This window comes from Salmo salar, unplaced genomic scaffold, assembly GCF_905237065.1.
Source record: "Salmo salar unplaced genomic scaffold, Ssal_v3.1, whole genome shotgun sequence".
NCBI classification, from domain to species: domain Eukaryota; kingdom Metazoa; phylum Chordata; class Actinopteri; order Salmoniformes; family Salmonidae; genus Salmo; species Salmo salar.
In genome coordinates this window covers 67,501-83,151 of record NW_025549351.1, presented here as the reverse complement: position 1 = coordinate 83,151, position 15,651 = coordinate 67,501, and the positions used below count along the sequence as shown (strand labels likewise).

At 45.7% G+C, this 15,651-nt stretch overlaps 1 protein-coding gene and 1 non-coding gene across 2 annotated transcripts in view; both read left to right on the top strand.

The window, feature by feature from the left end:
* Window positions 1-5,177: 5,177 nt before the first annotated feature.
* The window catches only part of LOC123736401 (eukaryotic translation initiation factor 3 subunit H-like), a 69,539-nt gene continuing 59,065 nt past the window's right edge, over window positions 5,178-15,651 (top strand). The window contains exon 1 of the mRNA XM_045713184.1: window positions 5,178-5,363. Within this exon, the coding sequence (XP_045569140.1) occupies window positions 5,256-5,363 (108 nt within the window). The 5' untranslated portion in view covers window positions 5,178-5,255. The remainder of the gene's footprint in view (window positions 5,364-15,651) is intronic.
* trnag-ucc (transfer RNA glycine (anticodon UCC)) lies at window positions 7,901-7,974 on the top strand. The gene has a single exon. It is a non-coding gene; the product is annotated as a tRNA-Gly (tRNA).

Sequence of the window (15,651 nt, the reverse complement as noted above, 5' to 3'; positions counted from 1 at the left end):
TATCATTTTTTATGTCTGTGCAGTTTGAAATCAAATTTTATTTGTCATGTGCGCCGAATACAACAGTGAAATGCTTACAGGTGCTAACCAACAGTGAAATTTTTAAGTAAAAAAAAATATAGAAAAAAGGAAGTTGCTAACAAACATTAGCGCATTGAATGGAAGTCTATGGGAACAGCTAGCATGCTTCCTTCATACTGGATACAGTCTAAGACATAAAAATGGTGTCCCCGAGTTAATCTGACTGGGGAAGTAAATAAAGGGCTTCATTGCCAAAATCTCGAGGTATCTCTTTAATAATCCTGCTTTCTAGAATACAACACGAGTTAACACTCGTGAGGTAATTGTTGTAGCGTAGAATGATGGCGAAGTGGGCTCTGTTAAAATCAGTCGTGTGAATATACTGCATTCACTAAATACAGCTAAAGCACAGTTCATCTTTACCTAAAGTGCATCAGACCTTCCTCAAGTAGGAGGTGAAGGCCCCGGGAGTGTGGTGCCACAAAAATAACCTCTCACTCAACGTCAACAAAATGTGATCGTGGACTTCAGAAAACAGCTATGCCACATCGACGGGTCCGCAGTGGAGAAGGTGGAAAGCTTCAAGTTCCTCGGCGTACAGATCACTGACAAATGGTCCTCTCCCGAGTGGCGCAGCGGTCTTAGGCACTGCATCTCATTGAAAGAGGCGTCACTACAGACCCTGGTTCGATTCCAGGCTGTATCACAACCGGCCGTGATTGGGAGTCTCATAGGGCAGCGCACAATTGGCCCGGGTAGGCCGTCATTGTAAATAAGAATTTGTCCTTTACTGACTTGCCAAGTTAAATAAAAATAAAAAACTGGTGAAGAAGGTGCAACAGCGTCTCTTCAACCTCAGGAGGCTGAGGAAATTTTGCTTGGCACATAAAACCCTCACAAACTTTTACAGACGCACAATTGAGAGCATCCTGTCGGGCTGTATCACCCGCCTGGTACGGAGGGTGGTGCGGTCTGCCCAACGCATCACTGTTGGCAAACTACCTGCCCTCCAGGACACCTACAGCACCCGATGTCACAGGAAAGCCAAAAAGATCAAGGACAACAACCACCCGAGCCACTGCCTGCTCACCCTGCTATCATCCAGAAGGCGAGGTCAGTACAGGTGTATCATCACCACCCGAGCCACAGCCTGCTCACCCTGCTATCATCCAGAAGGCGAGGTCAGTACAGGTGTATCAAAGCTGGGACCGAGAGACTGAAAAACACTTTAATAATGTTTACATAATTTGCATTACTCATCTCATGTCTATATACTGTATTCTATTCTACTGTATTTTAGTCTATGCCGCTCCGACATTGTTCGGTCCAAATATTTATACACTGCTCAAAAAAATAAAGGGAACACTTAAACAACACAATGTAACTCCAAGTCAATCACACTTCTGTGAAATCAAACTGTCCACTTAGGAAGCAACACTGATTGACAATACATTTCACATGCTGTTGTGCAAATGGAATAGACAACGGGTGGAAATTATAGGCAATTAGCAAGACACCCCCAATAAAGGAGTGGTCTGCAGGTGGGGACCACAGACCACTTCTCAGTTCCTATGCTTCCTGGCTGATGTTTTGGTCACTTTTGAATGCTGGCGGTGCTTTCACTCTAGTGGTAGCATGAGACGGAGTCTACAACCCACACAAGTGGCTCAGGTAGTGCAGCTCATCCAGGATGGCACATCAATGCGAGCTGTGGCAAGAAGGTTTGCAGTGTCTGTCAGCCTAGTGTCCAGAGCATGGAGGCGCTACCAGGAGACAGGCCAGTACATCAAGAGACCTGGAGGAGGCTGTAGGAGGGCAACAACACAGCAGCAGGACCGCTACCTCCGCCTTTGTGCAAGGAGGAGCAGGAGAAGCACTGCCAGAGCCCTGCAAAATGACCTCCAGCAGGCCACAAATGTGCATGTGTCTGCTCAAACGGTCAGAAACAGACTCCATGAGGGTGGTATGAGGGCCCGAAGTCCACAGGTGGGGGTTGTGCTTACAGCCCAACACCGTACAGGACGTTTGGCATTTGCCAGAGAACACCAAGATTGGCAAATTCGCCACTGGCGCCCTGTGCTCTTCACAGATGAAAGCAGGTTCACACTGAGCACGTGACAGACGTGACAGAGTCTGGAGACGCCCGTGGAGAACGTTCTGCTGCCTGCAACATCCTCCAGCATGACCGGTTTGGCGGTGGGTCAGTCATGGTGTGGGGTGGCATTTCTTTGGGGGCCGCACAGCCCTCCATGTGCTCGCCAGAGGTATCCTGACTGCCATTAGGTACCGAGATGAGATCCTCAGACCCCTTGTGAGACCATATGCTGGTGCGGTTGGACCTGGGTTCCTCCTAATGCAAGACAATGCTAGACCTCATGTGGCTGGAGTGTGTCAGCAGTTCCTGCAAGAGGAAGGCATTGATGCTATGGACTGGCCCGCCCGTTCCCCAGACCTGAATCCAATTGAGCACATCTGGGACGTCATGTCTCGCTCCATCCACCAACGCCACATTGCACCACAGACTGTCCAGGAGTTGGCGGATGCTTTAGTCCAGGTCTGGGAGGAGATCCCTCAGGAGACCATCCGCCACCTCATCAGGAGCATGCCCAGGCGTTGTAGGGAGGTCATACAGGCACGTGGAGGCCACACACACTACTGAGCCTCACTTTGACTTGTTTTAAGGACATTACATCAAAGTTGGATTAGCCTGTAGTGTGGTTTTCCACTTTAATTTTGAGTGTGACTCCAAATTCAGACCTCCATGGGTTGATAAATTGGATTGCCATTGATTATTTTTGTGTGATTTTGTTGTCAGCACATTCAACTATGCAAAGAAAAAAGTATTTAATAAGATTATTTCATTCATTCCGATCTAGGATGTGTTATTTTAGTGTTCCCTTTATTTTTTGAGCAGTATATATTCTTAATTCCATTCCTTTACTTTAGATTTGTGTTACTGTGGCACGTTACCTTAGTGTTCTTGGGCACAGGGACTATGGTGGTCTGCTTGAAACATGTTGGTATTACAGACTCAGTCAGGGAGAGGTTTAAAATGTCAGTGAAGACACTTGCCAGTTGGTCAGCACATGCTCGGAGTACACATCCTGGTAATCCGTCTGGCCCCGCAGCCTTGTGTATGTTGACCTGTTTAAAGGTCTTACTCTTATCGGCTACGGAGAGCGTGATCACACAGTCGTCCGGAACAGCTGGTGCTCTCATGCATGTTTCAGTGTTACTTGCCTCGAAGCGAGCATAGAAATAATTTAGCTCATCTGGTAGGTTTGTGTCACTGGGCAGCTCGCGGCTGTTCTTCCCTTTGTAGTCTGTAATAGTTTGCAAACCCTGCCATATGCGACGAGTGTCGGAGCAGGTCTAATTTGATTTGATCTTAGTCCTGTACTGACGCTTTGCCTGTTTGATGGTTCGTCAGAGGGTATAGTGGGATTTCTTAGAAGCGTCCGGGTTAGAGTCCCGCTCCTTGAAAGCGGCAGCTCTACATTTTAGCTCAGTGCGGATGTTGCCTGTAATCCATGGCTTCTGGTTGGGGTATGTACGTACGGTCACTGTGGGGATGATGTCATCGATGCACTTATTGATGAAGCCAGTGACTGAAGAATCCCGGAACATATTCCAGTCTGTGCTAGCAAAACAGTCCTGTAGCGTAGCATCTGCTTCATCTGACCACTTTCTTATTGACCGAGTCACTGGTGCTTTCTGCTTTAGTTTTTGCTTGTAAGCAGGAATCAGTAGGATAGAATTATGGTCAGATTTGCCAAATTGAGGACGAGGGAGAGCTTTGTAAGCGTCTCGTGTTTGTGGAGTAAAGGTGGTCTAGAGTTGTTTTCCCTCTGGTGGCAGATTTAACATGCTGGAAGAGATGAGGTGAAACGGATTTGAGTTTCCCTGCATTAAAGTCCCCGGCCACTAGGAGCTCCGCCTCTGGATGAGCGTTTTCCTGTTTGCTTATGGCCGTATACAGCTGGCTGAGTGCGGTCTTAGTGCCAGCATCGGTCTGCGGTGGTATTAAGGAATCTACAAAAAATATAGATGTAAACTCTCTTGGTAAATAGTTTGGTCTACAGCTTATCATGAGATACTCTACCTCAGAACCTCGAGACTTCCTAAGATTTCGTGCACCAGATGTTGCTTACAAATATACATTAGGCCGTCACCTCTTGTCTTACCAGAGGCAGCTGTTCTATCCCGACGAAAAAGCTGTTAATCATGTTGTTGTTCAACCACGACTCTGTGAAACATAAGATGTTACAGTTTTTAACGTCCCGTTGGTAGGATATACGCGCTCGTCTATTTTTATTATCGATTGATTGTACGTTGGCTAATAGGATCGATGGTAAATGTAGATTACTCTCTCTGCAACGGATCCTTACAAGGCACCCGGACCGTCGTCCACGATATCTCCGTCTTTTCCTCCTGCGAATGACGGGGATGTCCGGCGTCCGTCAGAAACATTATGTACAAAATAAGTTACAAATAAAGCAAATAAACATACACAACTGCACAATTGGTTACTGGATCGTAAAACGGCAACCATCTCCTTTGGCGCCATTATCCTTCTCAGCCATTATTATGCAGTGTCTAAGGCACTGCATCTCAGTGCAAGAGACGTCACTACAGTCCCTGGTTCGAATCCAGGCTGAATCACATCCAGCCGTGATTGGGAGTCCTAAAGGTGGAGCACAATTGGCCCAGCGTCGTCCGGGGTAGGCAGTCATTGTAAATAAGAATTTGTTCTTAAATGACTTGCCTAGTTAAATAAAAAAAACTTACATTTAAAATGGCAACATTTTCTCTATGCCCCATGGCAAAATGTGTACAATTGCAGGAAATTAACTCTAAAATGTATTTTTTTCCTATCCGCTGTCAAGAGGGGGGGGCTGCTAAAAAAATAATATCAAGGTGGTGGGGGAAACAAAATTTTGCTTTGGGCCCCAAAAGGATAGGGCCGGCACAAAACAACTTACTGTTAAAAAGTTTAGAAAGCAGAGAGGTTGAAGATCTTTTCCTCATGAAATGAATTATGTGACGGCAGCAATGACATCGTGTTTTTTTTGTCTATCTTGAACATACTGTATGTAGATATGACTGTATCTAGTCTCTGAATAATGTCTCTCACACTCGGAACTATTTATTATGTAGTCATTTTACCCCAAGCGTAGAAAGCCGGTGCACTATGTCCCACCCTCTCTTTCCTCCCTCTTTTCGCGTGTTTCAGAATGGCTACTCGCAAGGAATCAACGTCGACACCAACCGCCCCGATGGCTTCCACGTCTCCGGGAGCAACTTTAGATTCGCCCGTGAAGCAAATTCAGATCGAGGGGCTGGTGAGTTATTAACTACGAGGTTATTTGTTCCCGGGTTTTGGAGGCTGTGGGACGGGAAAGGCTGGGTTGAAAGTGTGGCTAGGCTAGCTAGCTTTAGCATCATGGCGGACACAAGCGGGATGTAGGGAATGTGTTATAACTGTTCAATGTGGTTGGATAGTATCGCTGTCTGTACATTTTAGTTGTTGTGAGAACAAAACCCCGATGACCAGACGGTGACCGCGGTCTTGTTGCTAAAATAAAGAAATAAATCATAAATTATAACGTTATGGTGGTTAGTACTGCCATACTGAGTTTCATCTTGTCTCAAGAGGACCACAATGGAAACAAGTCCCAGACTTTGTGTGTTATCCTCAGTGATTTTATTCATGTGCATGTATGGCTTTTAAGTTTTATGTGTGCTTGTTTTTGTTAGTTTTTTTTTTAATGGTCGAATTAATAAACTAAACTAAAAGCCATTTTTTCCCCCCTTCTAGTAAATGGTAGTGACGTCACTCCCTCCATATGGCAGAATATCCATCTCAAACTATGTAGTTAACAGCTGTGGACAAAAATACCCCGTTTTCATACCTGAGTGAATGTAGACACCTTTTAAAAGAAAATTACTCAAGTAAAATACTACTAGAGTAAAAATCTAAAAGTATTTGGTTTAAAATGTACTTAAGTATCAAAAGTAAAAGTATACATGTAAAATGTCTTATATTAAGCAAACCAGACCAGATTTTTTTACATTTACATTTACGGATAGCCAGGGTCACAGTTAAACACTCAGACAATTTACAAACAAAGCATTTGTGTTTAGTGAGTCCTCCAGATCAGAGGCAGTAGGGATGACCAGGGATGTTCTCTGTTTAGTGAGTCCTCCAGATCAGAGGCAGTAGGGATGACCAGGGATGTTCTCTGTTTAGTGAGTCCACCAGATCAGAGGCAGTAGGGATGGACCAGGGATGTTCTCTGTTTAGTGAGTCCTCCAGATCAGAGGCAGTAGGGATGACCAGGGATGTTCTCTGTTTAGTGAGTCCTCCAGATCAGAGGCAGTAGGGATGACCAGGGATGTTCTCTGTTTAGTGAGTCCTCCAGATCAGAGGCAGTAGGGATGACCAGGGATGTTCTCTGTTTAGTAAGTCCTCCAGATCAGAGGCAGTAGGGATGACCAGGGATGTTCTCTGTTTAGTGAGTCCTCCAGATCAGAGGCAGTAGGGATGACCAGGGATGTTCTCTGTTTGGTGAGTCCTCCAGATCAGAGGCAGTAGGGATGGACCAGGGATGTTCTCTGTTTAGTGAGTCCTCCAGATCAGAGGCAGTAGGGATGACCAGGGATGTTCTCTGTTTAGTGAGTCCTCCAGATCAGAGGCAGTAGGGAGGACCAGGGATGTTCTCTGTTTAGTGAGTCCTCCAGATCAGAGGCAGTAGGGATGACCAGGGATGTTCTCTGTTTAGTGAGTCCTCCAGATCAGAGGCAGTAGGGATGACCAGGGATGTTCTCTGTTTAGTGAGTCCACCAGATCAGAGGCAGTAGGGATGGACCAGGGATGTTCTCTGTTTAGTGAGTCCTCCAGATCAGAGGCAGTAGGGATGACCAGGGATGTTCTCTGTTTAGTGAGTCCTCCAGATCAGAGGCAGTAGGGATGACCAGGGATGTTCTCTGTTTAGTGAGTCCACCAGATCAGAGGCAGTAGGGATGGACCAGGGATGTTCTCTGTTTAGTGAGTCCTCCAGATCAGAGGCAGTAGGGATGACCAGGGATGTTCTCTGTTTAGTGAGTCCTCCAGATCAGAGGCAGTAGGGATGACCAGGGATGTTCTCTGTTTAGTGAGTCCTCCAGATCAGAGGCAGTAGGGATGGACCAGGGATGTTCTCTGTTTAGTGAGTCCTCCAGATCAGAGGCAGTAGGGATGACCAGGGATGTTCTCTGTTTAGTGAGTCCTCCAGATCAGAGGCAGTAGGGATGACCAGGGATGTTCTGTGTTTAGTGAGTCCACCAGATCAGAGGCAGTAGGGATGACCAGGGATGTTCTCTGTTTAGTGAGTCCTCCAGATCAGAGGCAGTAGGGATGACCAGGGATGTTCTCTGTTTAGTGAGTCCTCCAGATCAGAGGCAGTAGGGACGACCAGGGATGTTCTCTGTTTAGTGAGTCCTCCAGATCAGAGGCAGTAGGGACGACCAGGGATGTTCTCTGTTTAGTGAGTCCTCCAGATCAGAGGCAGTAGGGATGACCAGAGATGTTCTCTGTTTAGTGAGTCCTCCAGATCAGAGGCAGTAGGGATGACCAGGGATGTTCTCTGTTTAGTGAGTCCTCCAGATCAGAGGCAGCAGGGATGACCAGGGATGTTCTCTTGACAAGTGTGTGAATTAGACCATTTTGCTGTCCTGCTAAACAGGTACTTTTGGGTGTCAGGGAAAATGTATGGAGTAAAAAGTACATTATTTTCTTTAAGAAAGTAGTGGAGTAAAAGTTGTCAAAAATATAAATAGTAAAGTACAGATACCCCCCTATAAAATGTAAGTACTTTACAGCACTGGTAGTTAGTCTGTAGCTCCCTGTGGCTCAGTTGGTAGAGCATGGTGTTTCCAACGCCAGGGTTGTGGGTTCAATTCCCACGGGGGGCCACTATGAAAAAATAAATAATAATTATAATTATGAAATTAATTGAAATGTATGCATTCACTACTGTAAGTCGCTCTGGATAAGAGCTTCTGCTAAATGACTAAAATGTAAATGTAAATGCAATAACTGGAAACACGTGCGTAGTTAAGAGAGATGTTGCCATGTCTGTCAATTTGAGACACATTCATGTTCAGCCGTCACACAAAACACACGACTGACAGTCAGAGCCAGAAGTGGCCCCTGCTGTGTCCACAGTACAAAACACACGACTGACAGTCAGAGCCAGAAGTGGCCCCTGCTGTGTCCACAGTACAAAACACACGACTGACAGTCAGAGCCAGGAGTAGCCCCTGCTGTGTCCACAGTACAAAACACACGACTGACAGTCAGAGCCAGGAGTGGCCCCTGCTGTGTCCACAGTACAAAACACACGACTGACAGTCAGAGCCAGAAGTAGCCCCTGCTGTGTCCACAGTACAAAACACACGACTGACAGTCAGCCAGAAGTGGCCCCTGCTGTGTCCACAGTACAAAACACACGACTGACAGTCAGAGCCAGAAGTAGCCCCTGCTGTGTCCACAGTACAAAACACACGACTGACAGTCAGAGCCAGGAGTAGCCCCTGCTGTGTCCACAGTACAAAACACACGACTGACAGTCAGAGCCAGGAGTAGCCCCTGCTGTGTCCACAGTACAAAACACACGACTGACAGTCAGAGCCAGAAGTAGCCCCTGCTGTGTCCACAGTACAAAACACACGACTGACAGTCGGAGCCAGAAGTGGCCCCTGCTGTGTCCACAGTACAAAACACACGACTGACAGTCAGAGCCAGAAGTAGCCCCTGCTGTGTCCACAGTACAAAACACACGACTGACAGTCGGAGCCAGAAGTGGCCCCTGCTGTGTCCACAGTACAAAACACACGACTGACAGTCAGAGCCAGGAGTAGCCCCTGCTGTGTCCACAGTACAAAACACACGACTGACAGTCAGAGCCAGGAGTAGCCCCTGCTGTGTCCACAGTACAAAACACACATTACTCAAACAAACAAAAAAAAGCTCACAAATGAACTGGAAAACCAGAAATAACAGATTTACATTGAGGCTACATTGACCTTTTCTCCTGCACTACCTCTGTTTTGCCAACAGAGGGCGAAATTGTTTTACTGGTAATAAAATCTCCTAATCAATCTGCAGTAGAAAAATACAGAATTAGTTTTTTACGCTTCTTCACGTTCCATCAGAGGAGAGGAGAGGAACTTGACTGAGCAGCTGCTGCTAGAACACGATTTGATCATCCTCATTAAATCAACAGCCAGACTAGAGGACTAGGGTTCAATAAGAGTCTACTGTGTACGGTTGAGTGCTTGGCTGTTTAGATCCAAGGAGATTGTTATGAAGAAATATGGACTCATTTTGGGATATTATTGGCTGGGCCGCATCTCAAATGGCACCCTATTCCCTAATGTAGTGCACAGTGTCCCATGGACGAAAGTAGTTCGCTATATAGGGAATAGAGTGTTATCTGGGATGCAAGCCTGTGTTTTTTTGTCTTTTGAAATACAAAACAAAATCTGAATTTTTCTAAAGGACAGTTTTGATCATTGTGAAGGACAGTTATTCCTAGTGTAGCTAAACTATTCACCAGCTCTGAGTACTTGGAGACAGCTAGCTATTTGCTATTCCATTGCATCACGTTAACTCCAGAGATGTAGAGAGAGGCTGGCTCGCAAACAGAAACCAGGAAGTCCTGTTGTTATGCAATGAGAGAGAGAGAGAGAGAGAACATTTTGAAGAAGAGCACGGGGATTCTCCAAACTAGAGCAGGGATACAAAGGACTAACTTTTTTTCGGTTATATTCACCGTTTCTATGTCAACATAGGTCATCTACATGAAACGTGTAGAGGGGGAGGTCTGACAAAGTACGCAGAGGAGTGATGGGAAGTTGGGCTCTCTTTACTGACTCGGATCAGTGATTGGTTGATACAGTATCCTCTATATTGGAATATTATTTTTCTGCTTGTTTGCAACAGTGTAAAAAAATAACTAAATAAATTGTAAATAAAGTAATACCATTCTGTTCTAACCCAGAGAATTATACATTATATTAAAAATTATACTTAGATTAAAAACGGCAGAATCTTGTTTTAGCTGATATTTTTCCGTTGTTTGATGCTTGGTGCTCGTAGGCTGTTAACCTCTAAGGGCTACTCAACAGCCAGTGTAATCCCGTGGCGCGTTATTCAAATTCCTCAAAAATGCAAAAACTTCAATTTTTCAAACATATGACTATTTTACACCATTTTAAAGACAAGACTCTCGTTAATCTAACCACACTGCCCGATTTCAGAAAGGCTTTACAACGAAAGCAAAACATTAGATTATGTCAGCAGAGTACCCAGCCAGAAATAATCAGACACCCATTTTTCAAGCTAGCATATAATGTCACATAAACCCAAACCACAGCTAAATGCAGCACTAACCTTTGATGATCTTCATCAGATGACAACCCTAGGACATTATGTTATACAATACATGCATGTTTTGTTCAATCAAGTTCATATTTATATCAAAAAACAGCTTTTACATTAGCATGTGACTAGCATTCCCACCGAACACTGCCGGTGAATTTACTAAATTACTCACGATAAACGTTCACAAAAAGCATAACAATTATTTAAAGAATTATAGATACAGAACTCCTCTATGCACTCGATATGTCCGATTTTTAAAATAGCTTTTCGGTGAAAGCACATTTTGCAATATTCTCAGTAGATAGCCCGGCATCACAGGGCTAGCTATTTAGACACCCAGCAAGTTTAGCACTCATCAAAGTCAGATTTACTATAAGAAAAATGTTATTACCTTTGCTGTCTTCGTCAGAATGCACTCCCAGGACTTCTACTTCAATAACAAATGTTGGTTTGGTTCAAAATAATCCATAGTTATATTCAAACAGCGGCGTTTTGTTCGATGCGTTCAAGACACTATCCGAAAGGGTAAATAAGGGTGACGAGCATGGCGCAATTCGTGACAAAAAAATCTAAATATTCCATTACCGTACTTCGAAGCATGTCAACCGCTGTTTAAAATCAATTTTTATGCCATTTTTCTCATAAAAAAGCGATAATATTCCGACCGGGAATCTGCGTTTAGGTAAACAGACGAAATAAAATAAAGCATTCGGTCGACTCGGGCACGCGCCTAAGCCCATTGTCCTCTGATCGGCCACTTGCCAAAAGCGATAATGTGTTTCAGCCAGAGGCTGCCTCGATATCGTTCAGCTTTTTCCCGGGCTCTGAGAGCCTATGGGAGCCGTAGGAAGTGTCACGTTATTGCAAAGATCCTCAGTCTTCAATAAAAAGAGCCAAGATGAAACACAATTTGTCAGACAGGCCACTTCCTGCATGGAATCTTCTCAGGTTTTGGCCTGCCATATGAGTTCTGTTATACTCAGACACCATTCAAACAGTTTTAGAAACTTTAGGGTGTTTTCTATCCAAAGCCAATAATTATATGCATATTCTAGTTACTGGGCAGGAGTAGTAACCAGATTAAATCGGGTACGTTTTTTATCCGGCTGTGTCAATACTGCCCCCTAGCCCTAACAGGTTAAACAAACAGGCAACAGAAGTGATTTTATAAAGCCAGGCGCAATTCAAATCTAATGTTATTAGTGACGTGCAGCGAATACAACAGGTTACAGTGAAATGCTTACTGATGAGCACCTAACCAACAATGCAGTTAAAACTAATATTGATAAGAATAAGAGATAAAAGTAACAAGTAATTAAAGAGCAGCAGTAAAATAACAACAGTGAGACTATATACAGGGTGTTACGGTACAATGTGGAGGCTATATACAGGGTATTACGGTACAGAGTCAATGTGGAGGCTATATACAGGGGGTACCGGTACAGAGTCAATGTGGAGGCTATATACAGGGTATTACGGTACAGAGTCAATGTGGAGGCTATATACAGGGGGTACCGGTACAGAGTCAATGTGGAGGCTATATACAGGGTATTACGGTACAGAGTCAATGGGGAGGATATATACAGGGGGTACCGGTACAGAGTCAATGTGGAGGCTATATACAGGGGGTACCGGTACAGAGTCAATGTGGAGGCTATATACAGGGGGTACCGGTACAGAGTCAATGTGGAGGCTATATACAGGGTGTTACGGTACACAGTCAATGTGGAGGCTATATACAGGGGGTACCGGTACAGAGTCAATGTGGAGGCTATATACAGGGTATTACGGTACAGAGTCAATGTGGAGGCTATATACAGGGTATTACGGTACAGAGTCAATGTGGAGGCTATATACAGGGGGTACCGGTACAGAGTCAATGTGGAGGCTATATACAGGGTGTTACGGTACAGAGTCAATGGGGAGGATATATACAGGGGGTACCGGTACAGAGTCAATGTGGAGACTATATACAGGGGGTACCGGTACAGAGTCAATGTGGAGGCTATATACAGGGGGTACCGGTACAGAGTCAATGTGGAGACTATATACAGGGGGTACCTGTACAGAGTCAATGTGTGGGGGCACCGGTTAGTTGAGGTAATATGTACATGTAGTTGGAGTTATTAAAGTGACTTATGCATAGATGACAACAGAGAGTAGCAGCGGAGTAAAGATTAACACTTAGGCTATTGATTATAGACCTAATTAAATTGGGGTGTCCTCTCTCTCCTCCATTTTCTTAGCCTAATTGTCTAAGGGCTGTTTCCTCGTCTCTGCTGCTGCCTCATTGTTCTCCATCTCAATATGCTGGTTCATTTAGTTATTATGCACGTAGCTACATAGGGAAAGGTGCCAATTCTACAGTGCACTGAAAATGATGTTTCAGAACCGTGGACAGCCACTGTATACAATGACACGGGAGAAAGTGCTTTTGTTGTGAGGGGGGGCTTGGTGTGAGAAGCAGGGGGGCTTGGTGTGTGAAGCAGGGGGGGCTTGGTGTGAGAACAGGGGGGGGCTTGGTGTGAGAAGCAGGGGGGGCTTGGTGTGAGAAGCAGGGGGGGGCTTGGTGTGTGAAGCAGGGGGGGGGCTTGGTGTGTGAAGCAGGGGGGGCTTGGTGTGTGAAGCAGGGGGGGGCTTGGTGTGAGAAGCAGGGGGGGCTTGGTGTGAGAAGCAGGGGGGGGCTTGGTGTGAGAAGCAGGGGGGGCTTGGTGTGAGGCGAGGGGGGGCTTGGTGTGAGGCGAGGGGGGGCTTGGTGTGAGAAGCAGGGGGGGCTTGGTGTGAGAAGCAGGGGGGGCTTGGTGTGAGAAGCAGGGGGGGCTTGGTGTGAGGCGAGGGGGGGCTTGGTGTGAGGCGAGGGGCGGGGGGCTTGGTGTGAGGTGAGGGGCGGGGGCTTGGTGTGAGGCGAGGGCGGGGGGGCTTGGTGTGTGAAGGGGGGCTTGGTGTGTGAAGGGGGGGCTTGGTGTGTGAAGGGGGGCTTGGTGTGAGCGAGGGTGCGGGGGGGCTTGGTGTGAGCGAGGGGCGGGGGGCTTGGTGTGAGCGAGGGGCGGGGGGGCTTGGTGTGAGCGAGGGGCGGGGGGGCTTGGTGTGAGCGAGGGGGGGCTTGGTGTGTGAAGGGGGGGCTTGGTGTGTGAAGGGGGGCTTGGTGTGTGAAGGGGGGGGCTTGGTGTGTGAAGGGGGGGCTTGGTGTGTGATTGGGGGGGCTTGGTGTGTGAAGGGGGGGCTTGGTGTGTGAAGAGGGTTTTACTCTTGCTAAAATCTGTCCATAATATGCCCAGTGTGTTTCTATAGGCTTATTTCTGGACCTAAGCTTGTTGCCCGTCTTCCCTCCTTTGGGTCAACGACTCCCATTGTTAGGGCAGAGACGTGCATCTCTTCAATATCTACAGATCTCTGGTGTAAATGGGGAGGTGAACCCAGCAGAGGAGCGAAGGAGATGAGACCAAGAATACAATATGAGAACAAGCAGACAAACACTCAGACAGATTAACAAAACCTTGATTCTTCAGATACAGGCATTTTGGAATGTCGCACAAAAACATACATTTTGAAGGAATCAATTTAATGCAATATATCGTCCATGTTGTGTTTTTATATTTTTGTTCAGTGTAGATATACCGTAGCAGTCAAAGGTTTGGACACCTACTCATTCAAGGGTTTTTCTTTATTTTTACTATTTTCTACATTGTAGAATAATAGTGAAGACATCAAAACTATGACAAAATATATATTTAGTTTCTTCAAAGTAGCCACCCTTTGCCTTGATGACAGCTTTGCACACTCTTGGCATTCTCATTCACTGGTAGTGTATATCGGGAATCACCCGTAAGTCTGAAAAAATGTAGCTATGATTTTTAGGTCATATGACCCGGCCCCCTCCACAGAGGCCCACTGAGGCCCACTGAGGCCCACTGAGGCCCACTGAGGCCCGGAGGCCCACTGAGTCCCGGAGGCCCACTGAGTCCCGGAGGCCCACTGAGGCCCGGAGGCCCACTGAGTCCCGGAGGCCCGGCCCTCCCAACAGTTCTATTTAGCGTTACACCAGATTAACAGGTAATGGAGGTAGAGGCCTCAGTTAGCTACTTCCAATGCTTGGCAGGTACAAACCTTCCAACATCATAGATTCTGAGTCCCTAACATCCAGGCTACTCAAAGCTAACTTTGTATTTCAGACAGTGTGTTGCATTACCTTCAGAATGTATTGTCTGTGTGGGCTATTGATTTATGGCCTGGAATTAAGGATGGAAGCCTACCATTTAGATTTTTTTTGTTGCTTCATTCAATTTTAAACCTGTTGATTTTTTTTTACAATTTTAGTGGCCCACATATCAATCTCTCGTCTCCACATGAAGTTTGCCGCACCAGCTGTTGAGCGAGATCGATCTGAAGTAGTAGAGAAACTTACCTTATAAAAGTCCGACGGGCTTTACTTGCAATACGTAGTGGTATTTGTATGAAGCCTGGATATCATAACAAAGCCACTAGCACCTGATTTAACCCGTAGTCCTTCAGGAGATGGGTTACATCGATCTGTCAGGGTTCCAGCTCTGTTGTGACGTGATGAAAGGATCGGCGTGGCTGGGTGAAGGTTTAGAATACGTTAGATGAGAATTTACAGACTTTAATCTGACCCTGTGGCTTTGAGAGAGAGAAAAAAAGGACATTTGCAGCAGTGATGGAGGGGAATAGGCTTGAGAAGGTGTCCATTCTGTCCACGATAAAACGTGGGCGGAATCCAGACGTTAAAACACAATTTTTTTTCAACAATATAAAACAAATGTGTTGAACTCGGGAATCAAGTAAAATGTATTGAAAATAAATGATTTTGTCCAAGTTTATCATGACATGAACAGAATCCTTCAGTGATTTGTAATTCCTGCAACTTTCTGAAGAGGTGAGTGTGTGTGTGCAGTGCAGTGCACGAGTCTACCACTTAATGTAGCCGTTAGCGATGATGCTAATGAAAAGTGTTCTGGTAGATTAAAAGTTCCCCTCTCACCTTCTCTATTAAATGTTAACTACGAAGTAGCCTATGCTTACCTGGCAGAATGACCTCATTAATATTTTCATATGTCCACTGGGTATTTGTTTTGCTAACTCTACCATCACGTGCGCTATTAAAACCCCGAGCACAACAGCCTCTTGCTAGGTGTTGAATTGCCTAAACACGACTATTTTTGTTTTTGTCAATGTTTTTTAATTTA